General features: G+C 44.8%; 1 protein-coding gene across 1 annotated transcript in view; it reads right to left on the reverse strand.

The window, feature by feature from the left end:
- Positions 1-14,570, reverse strand: part of PASK (PAS domain containing serine/threonine kinase) — a 58,831-nt gene that overhangs the window by 20,315 nt on the left and 23,946 nt on the right. Inside the window, exon 10 of the mRNA XM_063442413.1 lies at positions 8,245-9,290. Within this exon, the coding sequence (XP_063298483.1) occupies positions 8,245-9,290 (1,046 nt within the window). The remainder of the gene's footprint in view (positions 1-8,244; positions 9,291-14,570) is intronic.

Genomic DNA, 14,570 nt, shown 5'->3' on the forward strand with positions numbered 1-14,570 from the left:
CTGGCGCCTGAATGAGTCCCTACTCCAAGACCTAGCGGTACGGGCTGAGATTTCTCAAACCTTGAAACACTACTTTGAGGAAAACGGGACCGACGAAACATCTCCGGTATCCGTATGGGAAGCACATAAATGTGTCCTACGTGGCACCCTTATCAGTATCGCGACCCGCAAAAGAAAAGAAACAACACAAGCGATGTCTGCCCTCTACGATACCATCTCACGCCTCGAGCTTCAACACAAACGCTCTCAACTAGTCGAAACCTATACTGAACTCACAGAAGCCCGACGCAACCTAACAACCCTCCTCACACAACGACACCTACGTTCGCTCCAGAGATCGAAAAACTTCTTTTACACGCACGCGAACAAAGGAGGAAAATATCTAGCACGGCTACTACGGGGAGAAACAACACGCACACAAGTACGCAAGATTCGCCTGGCCTCGGGAGCCACCTCACAATTCCCCGAGGACATAGCACGGGAGTTTCGGGACTACTACGCCTCGCTATATAACCTACACCGACCCCGTGACACATCACATCGACGAGCCCTGGAACAACAAGAGCAGACATACCTACAGGACAACATCCGAACGAGGATAAACCCAGATACGGCACTCATGCTTGACGAGCTAATTACGACCGACGACCTAGCCGCGGCACTCAAAGGTACGAAATCGGGAAAGGCCCTGGGACCGGACGGATTCTCCACGGGCTATTACAAACACTTCGCCCCACTATTATTACCATGGCTAACTAAAGCTATTAACAGGATAGCAGATGGGGCACAGTTTGGCATAGAATCCTTAACGACTACTATCACGGTAATACTCAAACCTGGGAAGGATCCGGAACAATGCAGCAGCTATCGCCCGATCTCCCTGCTGAACGTCGATACGAAGCTCCTCACAAAGGTCCTAGCTACCAGGCTACAAAGGGTCCTACCGCACGTTATCCATGTTGACCAGACAGGATTTATCCCGGGCCGAGAGGCACGGGACAGTACATTACGCCTGTTTTCCCATACAACACCACGCACGGAAACACCGGAAACCTCTGCTATTACTCTCCACAGACGCGGAGAAAGCGTTTGATCGGGTAGACTGGTCATATATGTCCCGAACTCTCCGACATATGGGCGTTGGACAGCGGACCATGACATGGATCGCGGCCTTATACAGCTCCCCAAGGGCGTCAGTACGGGTCAACGGCGCACTAACTACCACCTTTAGTATCGCGAACGGCACTAGACAGGGCTGCCCCTTGTCGCCTCTCCTATTCGCCCTCTCCCTGGAGCCACTCCTACAAGCGATCCGAAATCATCCGGACATACATGGATACTCGTGGCACAACACGGAACACAAAGTGGCTGCGTATGCGGATGACCTCCTATTTTTTGTCTCCCAACCACGAATCTCGCTACCTAGCATACTCTCCGAAATAGATAGATTCGGACGGATTTCTGGATTCAAATTGAACCTAGCAAAATGCGAGGCACTTAACATAACCACCCAGCAGGCGGAATACGAGGCCTTGGGCCCTCTATTCCCCTTCCGCTGGTGTACAAAGGCGATGAAATACTTGGGAGTGTGGATCCCCTCGGATCCACGAGACATCTACACTCTTAATTTCACGCCGCTCCTGGAAAAGATTGAACTGGACCTGAACAGATGGGCACACTCGCACATAACCTGGCACGGCCGCGTAGCGGTCCTCAAAATGAACATTCTCCCGAGGGTCCTCTACTTATTCCAAACCACACCCATAGCCTTACCACCGACATTCTTCTCGAGACTTAAAACGGCGGTCATCCGCTACATATGGAGGGGGGAAAGACCTAGGCTGCGCCACGACCTATTGTGCCTACCCAGACACAGAGGGGGTCTGGCGCTACCGGACTTCAAAAAATACCATCAGGCAGCAACACTACAGCGTATTCTCGAATGGCACGTGACAAACTCGGACAAACAATGGGTGGACCTGGACAGGGAGGGCGACACAGCGAAACTGAAGGCATCGGTATGGCAGAGACGGGCGACGAGGGGCAGCAGGAGACAAGACGAGGGCCCAGTGGCAAACACACTCATCACGTGGGAGACCCTTAGGGAGACTCACGGGATCTCCCCGACCCCGAGCCCCCTGATACCAATCGCCCACAACCCCAACATAGGAGGGGGACTACCCACAGAAGCCTGGAGGTTCCTGGGGGACGAGGACTACATCCCGATACGGAAGGTCACTCAAGACGGCATCATTAAGACACTGGACGCACTGCTAGAAGACCGACAAAGAACTCCGATGGTCACTCTCCGGTATATTCAACTTAAACACTACTTAGCCTCCCTACCTCATAAGGACAAACTACAAAGGGAACTGACACACTATGAAAAACTCTGTACCCGAGGCACACCACTTGAAAGGACCATCTCGAATCTCTATCAGTACCTGCTGACCGAGCCCACAACAAACGCTAATACCTTCCAACGACGATGGGAATGGGCCATGAACAGGACCTTCACCCAGACACAATGGGAGACAGCCCTAATATGGCAACATAAGAGCTCCTCTAGCTCTCGCTATCAGGAAGTAAACTACAAACTGATATCCATGTGGTATAGAACACCAGCGCTACTACATAGGATCTTCCCTGCCACACCACCGACGTGCTGGAGATGTCTGGACGACGACGGGACCCTCCTGCACATCTGGTGGGACTGTAGACTTATCGCACCATTCTGGGAACAAATTAAATCGGATATTCGCCTGACCATTGGAGAGGACACCGAATGGTCGGCGGAGCTGGCCCTACTGCACATATCCACACTATCAATCTCGGCCTACAAGAGGTCAGTTCTACGCCATCTTTTGAACGCGGCCAAGTCACTCATCCCGGCACACTGGAGGGCAACAGACACCCCCACCAGGGACGAGTGGATCCACAGAGTCGACGACATCAGAGCAGCAGAAACACTTCAAGCGGAACTGACGGGCAGGGTAGCGAAATGCGCGGCTGTCTGGGCACCATGGCTCGCCTTCCGAACGCGACTGTAGGGGGGATCTGCCAAGGAAGGTCTGGACCTGGAAGGCGACGCAGCTCCCGAATACCACCAACCTTACACTCATACGACCTACAGCAACCATAACCATCTGACGCGGACGCTACCACACTCCACAGACCACCCGTATCCCCCTGACAAGAAATACACACAAACACGGCTAACTAACTTTAGAGACCATACCCACATGCACGGGACCACCCAACAGACACACACCCATAGTCTGCACACACTTGTAATGTATAACAACAACACGACCATGAATAAACTCGGGACGGAAAAGCCGAACCTTCAAACTCTCCTAGCCCATGCGGGACGGACGGGGAGACACGACACTGACCTAACGATACGCGACCCCTACACCCGACCAGATGCACGACGCCTAACACATTGACTCAGCACTTACAGACAGTAAATCCACGATAGGCAGGACAGCGGAGAACACCTGAGACCGAATCAGACATGACACACACCACGACCCTTGGAGCTACTCAAAACCCACTGACGTTCGCCTACGGGACTCCCACAACTACGCACTCCCTGACTACCTACATAGAACCCCCACCGGATCACATGAGACCAGACCTGACCCGACTCACACACCTCCATCATCACACACCTTTTCCCACGATACCTCTAGCATGCTCTAACCGAGAAGTATGCACTCAGACAATACAAGACCCGCTACGTAAACCATATATCCACTGCACGAGCCAGTCGGGACCTAGGAGCTTAAACGAAGAGAGGGGACCCTCTCTGACCGGCTTCCCCCACGACACATCGGGGCAGGCACTACACACCCGTAGAAATCATGAGTGGGAACACGTATAACTGTTAGGGACCCTATTCACTACTAGGTTCCCCCGCTAACCCTACTTTGCTCTTGTACACTCCTTAACTGTACAGTACCACTCCCTTTCATCACACTCAACAATCTCGTACCCATTCGGGTTACACCACACTCTGACACACCACACTACCCCACACTCTCACACAGCCCATTACAACACACATGAACACAAGGCCCAGTTGCCTATAGATCTACCCACCCAGACCTAGCCCGCAGTTGATTGATCCTGGGAACTAACATAACTAACAAGAGCTACGATGATGCGCTTCCCGAGAGGGAACGAGACATCACCTGACACTGGCGCTCTATTGCTACATGAGCCTGCAACAGTAAATGTTAATATTTTATGATATGTAATGTATAGTATTAAATTCTTACTATGTTAACCCTGCTCTGTATACTTACGTTTTCTCTGCGGGCCTGCGTGCCCAAATTTATCTACTGATATACATAACTATTTTCCTCAATAAAATGTGATTAATGAAAAAAAAAAAAAAAAAAACTAGTTTTCTCCCCCTATATAAAAAAATGTGCAATGCTTTTGATGCCATAATACTACTGTTAATACATGTGTAAAAATCGACTTGCACCAGTTGTTGTGGCAGTGCAACTCTGCTTGTTTAATGTCTGCACGCATAAAATAAAGAATTAAAAAAAAAAAAAAAGAATAGCAAGCCGTTTATCCTGGCTCCCTCCTCAGAAAGGGGGCCTTGGAATACCAAACGTTAAGATGTACTATAAAGCCTCAATCTTATCGTATGGTTTATCTGTATTGACACAATCCCATACACAGGTATGACTTCCTTTGAAAGATTCGTGCATCCAACCTAACAAACTTAAACACCTACTATGGACAACCTCCATGTCCCATAGCTCTACCCTGTCAATACTACCAGGTTCAAAATTTCTACTGCACAACTGGAGACAATAGTCCCAAGGCTTGCTAGGCCCTATCAGCTTGGTGTCCAGGGCTTCTATACAATCCCTTACATCCTTCTCCCAAGATATTTCACTTAATAACTGGATCAAAGGAGGAGCTACCACCCTAGGGTCACTCCATGACGAAAAGGGTATAAAACCTTTCCAGATTCTCCCTTCTCCAAGGGAAATATTCACTTACCTACGAGTGAAACATATTCTATCACAAATTCAGATAAAAATAGGTGAAGACTCTCACCTGACACCATTTGGCCAATGTTGCATACACAAGAAACAACCCACTAAACTGTTGTCCCTTTGCTACAACGCTTTAATGAACGTAGAAGCTACAGTTAAAAGTCCATATTTGACCCAATGGGAGGCAGACCTAGACAGCTCACTTCCCATTCCTATATGGTTACAGGTCATCCAGACCACCAAGGCCTCATCTATCAACTTATCCCACTGGGAATCATATTGCAAGATTCTGATGAGGTGGTACAGGGTTCCCTTCAGGTTAGCCAAAATCTATACGGGAACTTCCCCCGCATGCTAGAGGTGCAACTAGTCATCGGGTACGTTGAAATACATTTTCTGGAACTGCCCTACATTAAAAAATTTCTGGCTCAAGATACAACAGGCCATACGCACAATCACACAAGTTTAACTCCCATTCAAACCAGAATGCTTTCTACTACATATTGCACCAGAAATGTTATTATCACCGAATAAAGTTGTTGTAATTCACATACTCCAAGCTGCTAAAACTAGTATAGCAAGCCAGTGGACAGGGGTGACCATCCCTTCAATACACGAGCTATGGAATAGGGTGGAGTCAATTTACCAGTATTAACAATTGGCCTATAGACTGAGAGGTAGAGAAACTATGGAAAAGCTGGATGGGATGTGCTGCCCTCCCCATGTCAATCCAACCCGCTCTCTCAAAACAATACGACCCTATCCATTCCCCAGCCGGTACCAGATATCCTATGCTCCCTGAGGGCTAATCTTGTCTAATGCAATAGGGATGACGTCATGGTGAAAAATGGTGTCTCACAACATTTACCACAACTCTCAAATTATTCCTTCCATAATGGACACGATTTCCCTCTCTCCCCCATCGGTCCCCCGCCCCCACCTCCATCCAGTCACGGATCTTCTCCCCCGAATCACATTACTTACAGTGCATGTTTACTGAGGTATATGCAGCTGTACCTGCCAAGGCACATGACAAGAAAGAGTGTGATGGATGAAAATGTACACGACATAATGATAGGACTTATTAAAACATGTACCTGTGATGTTATTTCCTCTGTGACATTCTTGTGTTATAGTGTTGTTGTCCCTAGACAATCAAAGTACTTTTACTAGGATGTATTAAGCATACTGTAATCCACTATCCTTATGTGCACTGATGTTACTGATACCTGTGTCATTGCAGCTGCATGGGCTAATGTTATGTGTACTGATGTTATATATACACTGAAAAAAGAGACATGTAAAAAAATAAATAAAAAGTCTCTACAGAATAAAGCATGGCTAAAGAATGGCCATGCTTATTGGCCAAGAGTACTCAGTCCTGCATGACCCCGCTTTGCTGTAGAAGGCAGAATGCAGCAAATGTGGTCATGGGTCCCTGCAGGACCCAGGTATGCAGTCAAATTGTACTATACACCGGTTTACATACTTGCTGTGGAATGGAGAAAGGGCACTCCTGGCACCATAAGCTCTATAGTGAGCTGTAGTGGTTATGGTCTTTCTTTAATGACATAAAAAAATAAATGTATTGCCTGGACAGAGTGCTCTGCTGTAGAAAAGGGGATGCTAATTATTTTATTTTTATTTCAAAGTAAATAACTTTTCATTTCCAATGGTATTCCTATTACCCAGTAGTTAACTTGGCCAAGAAATTCACTTGCACACGTTCTCTGAGCTAAATCAAACTCTGGCTTCTGTACCGTTAATGCATTTGGCATGGCTCCACCAAACAGCTAAGGTTCCCATCTGTTCCATTTGCACAGGCACAGCCCCAGTTTTACAGCTATATATCCTAGCTCCATGCAGTAAAGCCCTGGGTCTAGGTTAAGTGTATCATTCATGGTTTGGAAATTGTACCTGGCCTAAAGAACAATCTGCAAGATTATAAGGCGCTAAGCTCCATTCATTCAACATCAGAAACATAACGGGATTCAGCTTTTGCCAGGATTAAAACAAATATAAATATTTCAAATTTCACCCTACACTATATATCCCTACAGAGTTACTCTGTTAATATGACATCCAAGTATATATTACATGGCAAAGCTTTGTTTAGTGAAGTAGATAAAGGAGTGCAACATGAATCTTAAACAAAAAAAATAAATAAATAAAAAACGTTTATGCATGAAGAGACGTACAGATAGACAGACAGGACGTGACTCATACGAGTTTCATAAAACAGCTCCTGAACAGATTTAGAAATGACCATTTTAACATGCTACACAATGGTCCAAAGACCATTTCTCGTGACCAATCCACTTTAAAGAACACACTATTTTTTGGAGCAGTAGTCACAGAGGACAACTGCTATCAAGTTTTAAATGCTCATATTTTTTTTTTAGGTCTATTGCATCTAATGAAACTATTATTTTTTATAATGTACATGGATTGTTTTTTAAAAATGTCACTTTTTTTATCTGACTGAGCAGCCATGTTGGGTCAGTTTCTACTGTTATCTTACTTGTCAACCTAACTTGATGCTGCTGTTACACACAAGGCACACAGGGCCTTCACACAAGGCACACAGCAGCAGGCAACTTTGGTTGTGCAGCGGTTGGTCAGATGGCTGTAAAGTTGACTCAACATGGCTGCTCAGTCAGATAAAAAAAAAGTTACATTTTCTAATATATATATATATATATATATATATATATATATATATATATATATATATATATATATATATATATATATATCTCAATATACATCAAAAAAGAATATTTTTTTCAAGTTTCATTAAATGTAATGGGCTTTTTAAAAACAAGAATTGAACATGTTCAAACTATAATTTATATAACCATAATAGATCACTTTAACAGTGCACTAACCTTTTTCAAGCATTACCACCAGCTACAAGTGGCAATTACAAAACGTCGCCATTACTACAAAAGCGTTCTCTTTTTAGGTATAGACTTCTTATAATCTTACTGCTGCCTATGTTGTTTGGGAGTTACAGCTCTCTACTGATGATACGCTAGCAGATAAGCTAGAGAGACAGACTCTCCATGAAACTAGGGGCCCCTGTACAGCACGGAGAATTATATATAACCTAACATGGGGTTTGAAAACATGTTGAAATAACAGGAATACTACAGAACATGTGTGTCTGTGGAAAAAATACATGCACAAAATCAAGTGAAAATAACATGCAGTGAGTCCTTACAGAGTCTGGAGCCATCCTTGTGGTAACAGCTGCCTGCATACATTCCTTCTCGGATTTCTTCCCCCATAGTTGGAACTCGGAGCTCCGTAGTACTAGCACAGCTTAGAGTAGAAGATGCGAACTCTGAAATGCGCCCATCTTTAACCGGCGTGGAGGTCACTTTAGGAAAAGCTTCTTCTGGAAGATTTGCTTCATCATCCTGTAATGTGGATCTGTCCATAAAGCTACAGCCGTTCTCATGCAACTCCAATTCTGTGCCTATACTGGGGCCCATTGTTCTAATATTACCAGAAGAAGGCACAGGCTCTATGTCAGTGGCTTTGCTTTCTGGAGGAGAACACGATGTGCACTTAGCTGTGTTTAGAGGTAGTGTTAATGCAGATAGAGAACTAGGGCAAGATGCATTTTGTGAAGGAGATGTGGACAGTCTGTTTGCAGGTGAGCTACTAGCTGCATCTATACATGGAGGTGTGTGGGGATGTGGACTACTATGGCACTGAAAAGGGGACTTACTTGACTGAACAACACATGAACCATCTCCATTTATACAGGGATTGTCACTTTGAGAGGGAATAGGAGCGTCTGGACCCATACTGAGAGGGTTGTTCACAGTCATAAGTGCAGGACTGTTGGGTAAAGGTGCAACCTGCGTTGTGATTGGAGAAGAGTAATTTAAACAAAATGGAGGCTGGCTTCTGCCCTGGGTAGAAGCACATGAAGACGTGGAAGGAGGAACAGAGTTTAGCAAGGAGTCACAATGCTCTACAGCAAGAGATGCAGAGGCAGAACTGGGAGGTTTGTTTAAATCACAAGCCTTTTCTTCACCAGCAACTCCAGTCATGCTCATGGTTTTCAGACAGTGGGTGAGCAGTGTTATATCTGATCCTGTATTCATCCCTGAGCCAAGGATATGCAATGTGCATTTTCTAATTGCAAAACCTCCATCGCAAGGTTCGTCCTGTGTGGGGGTCCCAGGAGAGAGACAACATGCATGCGCTGCTGGGGAACAGTAGTCGTAAGTAGTCCTCTGTTGGCTAATAGCTGTTCTACAAAAATATATATATCAAGGAAAATATATTACTTTGCTGACATTTACCAAACACCAGTCATTCTTACAAAATATTAAATCATACAATAATTATATTCAATGTCAAGCAATGTTTTACAAAACAAAACAGAAACCCTTCATTGTTACAATATATTGATCTCCAAGAGTACAAGATGACAATGTTAAAATACGATTTCAGGGGGGCGGGGCCTGACTATCAAGATAGCCGGACATGCTTTCTTCTAGCTCTGGCCCTCTAATAATAAAACTACGGCTAAATTGCATATAAGCAACGCAGAAATCATACCAAATCAACTACAGACCAAGATTACACCTGCCTGCATCGTAATCCGTTTTTTTTGCCTGGTCTGACAAGCACTCACCTCGACTTTGATCTGCGGCCTAGTGTGCCCGGTGTATGGGAGAGGCGGCCGATCTCCCGTCCTGGCGAGCGCTACTGGCTGAAGTCACTCTGCTGCCCCGTTCCCCCCCTTCTTTGGACCGATGGGGGTGATCCCGGTCCACACATTGGAAACCACTGGGACACAGTGCACCAGAGGGGTGAACCTGCAGAAGCAGTAGCCACGCACCTCCAGCTACCCAAGATGGTGCCTCCACCAATCCAGCTCCGCACCACTTACACTCGAAGAAAAACTGGCCGAAATACTCACCAACTTCTGGAGCCGGCTTTAACGAAGAGCCAGTGAGTACCAGCAACAGCATACCATCCCCGAGACCCGAACGCAGCCATCTCGGGAACACCACCGGCACCCTCAGCGACTGACTTCAGCTTCATGTCTGCCCCGAGCCAAATGGCGTCGGAAACGCATGTATTCCCGCAGAGTAACCCAAGCCAAATGCAAATCACCAGCGCAACATGGGGCTACCCTTAAGCCACTCAGAGAGCCAGGCATGCTGGAAAGGCCTTGGAGGCCGAAAGTGAGCCTACCTCCAAGCTTCAGCACGATACTACCACGGCCTTCGCATGGAGCCCTGCGTCAAGGGCCACATGTAAACCTACGATACATGACGAGCGGCACCCGAACACCGCGGGCAAGAAACAGACAGGATGCAGGGGACAGGTTACACACTGATCGCGCTGCGGCATACCTCCACTTCCGTGAGCAGAAGGGCCTGACATCAGGGACCTCGGGTTGGGGATGTGTGGTGGCTGAGTCCCGCGATGGGCTGCAAGTAGAGGCTCTGACACTGGAAGGCATAGGCTAAATGAGGGGGCTGCGCGGGACCCCTTGGGACTTGCTCCTCTCTGGAACTGTGTGCTGGCAGCATGGAAATATCTTCCACAAAAGTGACGTTACCTTATGAACATAATGTTTATCTGTTTATTTGTATAGTTGACTTCACTAAGTTTGCTACTTGTTTCTTAAACTATTCACCACTGATTGGTTGATCTGATGTGATGTGCCAGTGTGCAGGCAGTGTCATGCCCATACCCTAAGGGAGTCTGAGACTGCCGCGTAGAGGGTCTCCCGGTAAGATATACCCTATAGACATTAGACATTTCCAGCCTTGTATAAGTATCCCCTGACAAACCAGGAAATGTCCCTATTAAGTGTGTATTTACCCAATCTTAACCTTAACAACGTCAGAATGTCCAATCCAACTCCATCTAACACCTGCTTTGTCTTGGCTTACTCACAATCCACTCAGCTCCATCTGTCTATTTTTGATTCACTCAACGTAGCTCGTTTACTACTAATAGCCTGAACCAGACCTAGTGTGTTGACTGTATAACCATGAATGGTTAGTTTTGTGGATAAATGTGCTCAGCCCAGTTTCCTAAAGCGATACCCTAGCCTGCCCGTTACTCTCAATGTGCCTGCTGATGGATTTTTCATATGTTTATTCTTATGTTTTTTTCTCTGAGCCCCATATGTGTGTATTACCTGCTAGCTAGACTCATAGCCCATAAGCTTCCCAATGTTAACATGTAGGGAAACATAGAACTACTTCCAACTCAGAAGCTGGCCACCAGCACCCAGTAGAGTAACAACAGTATTGTTTAGCATTTAAAATGCGGTGTGTATTTTCAGCCTAGACTACCTCTCTTCGAAGTTAACTAGGCAGATAATTCCTCATTATGTTTCATGTTTATACGTTTAAGGGCGCCCTTTTGCACCTGAGAATATTAAATCGACAACCCACCTCCTTGGTTAGATAGGAAGAATAAGCTAGCATTTAGAAACAAAATGTGCAAAAGTTCTGAAGGGCCTTTCCAACCTTTCTCAGCATGATTAGCGAGTGTTTAGCAACCTACCATCACCTACCATCTTGATGTTATAATGTAATTTTAAACAAAAAGTGCAGTGAATCAGACATGTAATGTATTCTACCAGTTAATATTTTCTGATACCAAATGCAATGTCTCTGTTAATCTGTAAGATTTGCAAAGCACTACAAAAATAAAGAATTAAAAAAAAAAAAAATACGATTTCAAATGAATAGTAAAAGTAATTCAAGTTGTGTGCTGTTAATAGGGATGTGAGCTGATCACGGAGTGCACTATGTAAAACCTACAGGAGAGGTATGGCAACTTTTGGCTTGGGGCAAGTAGAAATAAATAGCATATTTTTCTCGCTACACTCACAGATCTCTTTGTGGATTTTTCTTCTCACAAAGCACAGATAGCATATGGGTTAAACTGATGGAAGCTGCTGAAGGTTTGAGGTGACATATCTAGGTAGCCTCCATCAGTATGACATGAACAATTTATTGAATTACTCCCAGAATCAGTGCATGCCTCAGTTATGGACTCTGTTCCCACATCAATGTCTCACCTCACCCAGCAACCACTTGCAAAAAACTCCACTTTATACATAGTCAACATAGTCTGGCAGCCGGGATGGATCCAGATACCTCAATGTCCAAATGTAATATCATAGGGGGCCAGTCCAGACCTGAAATGCTGGGACAGCACATGCTCACATAGAGCGGAGCTAGCAAAAGCCCTGCACAACCTACCTGCCTCCCCACTTCTGTGACACAGCACACAACATGTTCTAGAGGACTGGGGCAAAAGCCCCATTTGCCACAGTACATGTGCCTTATGCATTTTCTGTGGGCCTAGTTACCTGAGAATTGGCAATACTGGCATGGTGAATGTGTGGATAGGTTATAGGCGTTATAGGCAGGGAGTGGAATAAGCAAATGGGGAAATAGAAGATGGACACAGTGACATGGGTTTGGATGTGGTGGATGCAGACAGTAGCATGTGGATGGTGCAGGTGACACTCGGGTGAGAGAGCTAATAATATTAAATATAAGTGGGCTAGCAATATAAGAAGGGAGTGAGTTAATGATATTGGCAAAAAAAATTGAGATAGTGTCATAGGAAAAGATGAAGTAAATGAAAATATATAGATACTTCTGTGTGAACTGCAGCAAAGAAGAAGTATTAGAGATAACTTTTGTTTATTATCTGTGTGTTTTAGCATACCATTTGCATAATACATTACTAAATGAGAGAAAAGTCCAGGGTGGCTGTATCTCGTGTCGAGGCAAGCATTTCAGGTCTGGACTGCCCGTATGGATGGGATTAGTCTGATATGCAAATGGTATAGGTTCACTCAGTAATGGCATAAGTGAACAAAAACTATTTTAAGACCTGAGCAGGGATTTTCCAAAGGGCAAGCTACTGGAAAAAGTAGTGTTTTTATGTTTTGATTTTAAATCCACAATACTGTAACTGTCACACCCAGCAAGCAGAATTCATTGTTGCACTGTCAAAATATTGTTAAGTGTGAGGTACATCATATATACTTGGACTGGTTACCTGGTTGAAGAGGAAGTGTGCTGTATGTCAGACCAAAGGGAAAGTGTGCTGTATGTCAGACCAAAGGGAAAGATTAGCAAAATAAGTTATCCCTTTGAAGACAGGCACCAAACCTTGTCCCTCTGCCAGGATATTAAATTGTACACCCAAATTGCATGTGGGTTTATCTAGACTAGATGACCATACCACATTAACTTGTGTTGCTTCGTGGGCCTTAGCCCCTTTTGAATGCTAAGTGACCATTAGCAGTTAGGAGACAATTCTCTGCCAAGGTGCCTAACCAGAATAACAACTTCGGGACTAATAATCATGCCTCTCGGTGTACATAATCATAACGTGAGAGCGCAACCTACAGAAGGAGTCTAATGGCTAGTGTAACGTAAGCTGGAAGAAACTGAGGAAGTCTGCAATATTACATCATAGATTGTTGCAGTTTATGTTGTTCATACACAAGACAAATTCACAGAAGTAAGAATTATTTCTGTAGCAGGCATACAACAGGAAATAAAACCATAGAGACTGTTTTTTGTTTCCTACAAAAAGGAGAAGAGAAAGGTAAGCAAACTAGCCTTCCTAGCAGTATGCCTCCCCCTGCTCTAGGTCGCTCCGATCCCTGGTCACTGGAATGCTTGCCCTTTACACCAGCTGAGAGTTTATCGAATCCAGTGGTGTCCTTAGTTTGAGGGAGCTCCCTATATAGAGAGCTTCCCTTTCTTTTGTTGCCCCCTTAATATTAGGACTTGCTCCCTTACCCCCTTAGCCATATGTCCATCTTTGCCCAGATATACTGGTGCTAAGGGTTTGTATGTGCCCATCACTCTGATTATTTCCCATTGTCACTGCCGTCTAAACAAGGTCCACACACTGTTTATAATAAAGGGCCTCAAGGGCCAGAAGCTGAAAGTGTTTATGGGTCTAATTACATAAGTATATTAAAGGAACACTCCAAGCATCAGAATAAAAGAAAGCACTACAGTGGTTATGGTGCCAGGATTGAACTGACTCCCCCCAGTAGTCTAACAGTAGTTAGAACCGTTTATCTACTCCTAGATCTCTGGAGGTGGTTGCATTGGCCAACATAGCATTTTGACCTACATAAAACCACAAAATTTAGTAAGTGCATCTTTAAACTGTGTGGGTCACACCAAGACTCACCTAAAGTCAGAACTCTGCTTGCTATTAGAATGCTTCTGTATAATACTCTAATCTAGCCTGTAAAGGGCACTTTTTAACTCTATATTGAAGTATGCATGCATATCATTTTATTACAGTTAATCTGACATGGTTTGAGATTGAACCGAGAGCCTGAACCTTAATATAAATCGTGATTTGTGCTGGAAACACAGGCAGCTATGAAAGACGTTTTACTTACATTTATAAAATAATGTCTGCCTTGATTTAAAAAACACTGTAATTGTAATTTAAAAAATACTCTTTGTGATTAATTACTTGAAACCATAGCTACACCCTGTGAGCCATAGAAAT

This window comes from Pelobates fuscus, chromosome 2 (genome assembly GCF_036172605.1).
Source record: "Pelobates fuscus isolate aPelFus1 chromosome 2, aPelFus1.pri, whole genome shotgun sequence".
Lineage (NCBI taxonomy): Eukaryota > Metazoa > Chordata > Amphibia > Anura > Pelobatidae > Pelobates > Pelobates fuscus.